The sequence below is a fragment of the Oppia nitens genome, unplaced genomic scaffold (genome assembly GCF_028296485.1).
Source record: "Oppia nitens isolate AA-2021 unplaced genomic scaffold, nextdenovo-longstitch-racon4-pilon3 scaffold12_pilon_pilon_pilon, whole genome shotgun sequence".
Classification (NCBI taxonomy): Eukaryota; Metazoa; Arthropoda; class Arachnida; order Sarcoptiformes; family Oppiidae; genus Oppia; species Oppia nitens.
Window position 1 is genome coordinate 2,290,001 of NW_026533191.1, and position 3,639 is coordinate 2,293,639.

General features: G+C 25.3%; 1 protein-coding gene across 6 annotated transcripts in view; it reads right to left on the minus strand.

The window, feature by feature from the left end:
• The window catches only part of LOC128954530 (ryanodine receptor-like), a 42,548-nt gene extending 39,310 nt beyond the window's left edge, over positions 1-3,238 (minus strand). For all 6 annotated transcript variants that reach the window (XM_054300128.1, XM_054300161.1, XM_054300152.1 and 3 more), the window contains exons 1-3: positions 3,009-3,238; positions 1,961-2,542; positions 249-526 (exon numbers count right to left, since the gene is read on the minus strand). In XM_054300128.1, the coding sequence (XP_054156103.1) occupies positions 249-526; positions 1,961-2,542; positions 3,009-3,062 (914 nt within the window). In that variant the 5' untranslated portion in view covers positions 3,063-3,238. The remainder of the gene's footprint in view (positions 1-248; positions 527-1,960; positions 2,543-3,008) is intronic.
• Positions 3,239-3,639: the final 401 nt, after the last annotated feature.

Here is a 3,639-nt window from a genome sequence, read left to right on the forward strand (position 1 = left end):
TGAATCTTTATTATTAATAATTTTTTTATCTTAATATTATAATATCAATATAATAAAAAATAATWATTATTTTTATTAACAAAAATCAATAGATAAGTTAATACTAGTAATTAATAAAATTATTTTTAATTATCGCAAATAACTAATTCGATAAACTAAACTAATAGTTAGTTATATTTATTGACATCAAATAAAAAAAAACTTCAAAAAATCCAAAACAATTATATTGTATAACAAACTAAACTAACCATTTGGTGCGTACGAGATCCAGGCGCCACAGGCTCCTGGCCTGACTGAATACGGCTCCGCCCTCGTAGACCACTGTATTCTGTTCGGGTGTGTCGGCCCAGTTGGCCGGTACTGTCAGACATTCGTCGCCGCCGTGAAAAAAGCGTAAAACTTCGCCGCCAAATACAAAGCCGACATTCTTGACCCGCGAGGCTCCCGTACCGAACGGTGCTATCGACCAGTGTGTCTGATGAAAGCTGGCGTTCACTATGGACTGGTCAGACTCCCGAGCCGTGTGCTAAACCAATCAATTAAAATATATAATAAAATAATTATTAGCAATAATATTAACTTTGATTAATAATATTAAGTTTAGTAATAATATTAAGTTTAATTAATAATATTAAGTTTGATTAATAATATTAAATTTGATTAATAATATTATGTTTAGTAATAATATTATGTTTAGTAATAATATTATGTTTAATAATAATATTATGTTTATTAATAATATTAAGTTTAGTAATAATATTAAGTTTGATTAATAATATTAAGTTTGATTAATAATATTAWGTTTAKTAATAATATTATGTTTAGTAATAATATTATGTTTAGTAATAATATTAAGTTTATTAATAATATTAATATTAATTAATAAATATATTTTTAATTATATGTTTTTTAAAAATCCTAATTTAGTTTTTATATATTAGTGTTATTATTAATAGATTATAGATTTAATAAAAATATTTCTATAATCTATTTTTTTAAAAATGGTTTTTTTATGTTTATTTATTATTATTAAATTGTTTAATATTACAAACACTTGAACAAACTGTAATTATTTAATGTTTTTATTTTCGGTTATATTAATAAATAAATAAATAATTAGTTATAGACACCTCATATATGTCGGTATTGATTTAATTAGACTATTATTTAGTATAATTCTGACTATTTTTTACTTAAATATTTAATAATTTTCAAAAAAAATTAATAATCATATTTATATATAATATTATAAAAATAATAAACATATACAGTAATCAATTATCTAAAAATACATTAATATAATAAAAAAATTAAAATGTAAAGTATATTAAATACTATAAACATTTTCTAATATACTATAAATTATATACAGTTATATAAATTATATATATAYACTGTTTAGTTGACACGTTTCCAACATTATATATATAWAAATATATAATTAAAAAAAACAATTGCCATACAAAATAAATCATTAAAATGACATATACTTATCAAAAAAAAAATAAATAAAATAAATACTATATTGAATATTTACAATATAAATATTACAATGGATACTGTATATTCAAAAAAATTTAAAAATAAATAAATAACATTAATGCAACAACAAAAAAATGATGCTATGATAAGAAATTTATATTGTATTAAAAAACTGGTTATATATAGATAATAATAATAATTTTTATAAAAAATAATAAGCTATATCAGCAATTAATAAAATAAAAATAATCTCCAAAAAAATAATAACTAACTAATTAATTAATTACAATTAAACTATATAATAGATTTTAGAAACATTAATAAATAATTTTTTCTAAACATTAATCAAAAATATTAAATTAAACATATTTTTGTTAACTATTAAATACTGGTATCATTTAGTTAGGACAGTTAGCTTTTATTTTGGTATTGTTAGGCTAGTTAGTACAGTACAGTACAGTAGATCATAAGGACATACCAGATATCGTTCGGTGGCTACCGATACCAAAATGAGATCGTCGCCCACCCGAACCTTTTCGCCCTCCGATCGCTGTTTGGAGGCCGGGTGTATTGTCCACCAACAGGCCTCGCCCTGGGAGTGTCCCTGTAGGCCGACATCGAAAGCTAGCTTATCATTCGAGGAACTGGTCGACAGACAGGCCAAATACATATTGGAATAGCCGTGTCGTAGGAGTACGGCGTGTCCGTACAACAGTGTCCGATGACCGCCGCCACCGGTAGCTCCACCGGCACCACCACTACCACCACCACCGCCGGCAGCGGCGGCGGCCGACGTGGTTGTCGACGGCGACGGTTTTTTCTGATCTTCATCGCCGCCACTGTCGCCACTCGACGAGGCCGCTGCCGCTTCGGCAGTGACCATTTCCTGCAGGGCCCGTACACTCAGAGCCTGTTCAATAACAAACACACAGCTGGACATTTCGGGCGGCAGATTTTTGTCGGCAATGTTTTCGAGAAAACAGTGCCGATTGCCGAAACCTTCGGCCGCCAGACACACCCGATTACCGGTGGCGCCGTGTTGTAGGCATACCATGTCGTCCTAATTATATATATAGTAGATATATATATTTGTTAATTAAATAATAGAAAAATTATATAATAAAATAATTAATTTATCATTTAATTATTTATTAGTGATAATCTAGTTTAATAATAATATATAAATATATTTTCTAATTTTTTCTAATATTAAACAATTAATATTGATATTAATGTCCAAAAAATTATTGATATACACAAAAAATTAGTACTAAAAATTTAATTTGTTTATTTAAGGCAATTAAATATTGTTTGAATACAAAACAAATAGATATTTATAATAATTTAAATTAATTATGACTTTTAAAATTTTAATAAAATATTAAATATTATCTTAACTTTAGAAATCATTTTTTTTGTAAATTTAATATTAGTTATTATAAATACTACTTAACATTAAAAAAAATTATGTAATTACTAGTTTTTTATATACATTTATATATAATTTATTTTTTTTAAATACATACCGTCCTGAGGAACGACACATCATCCTGTTCTGAGCCGCCCTCACTGTCGCCCATATTTTTTTATAATCAATAATAAATTGTTAAAAAATAATAATAACCAGTCCTCCTAACCCCGTCAGGTATGCAAAAACGGGAGGACGGGATTGGACGGGACGGGTCGGGTCGGGACTAACTAAACAATCACAACGTTTGTATCACAAAAATATAATCCTAATCACGACAAACCAGACAAAACAGTAGACTATCTGTAATAATAACAGATAATATGTGGTTATATTTTGGACATCAATAATATAATAATAATTATTATTATTAATTGTTTGTTCACTAAATACAACAAAATATAACAAAATTATTAGAAAAATTATGATCCTTTCTTTTTTAAAAAAAATCTAAATTATTATTTATTAATTAATTAATAAATAATAATTTAAGATAAAATACTAGATATTTTAATTAATATGTTCACATGTTAACTATTTAAGTAACAATTTAAAAATTATTAAATATTATTATTATTATTAAAAAAAATTATATATATATWTTTTGTTGATCACATATTTTTAATAAGTATATCATTTAAACAATTTGCTAACAAAAAAACAAACAAACAATATATAAATATTATTAT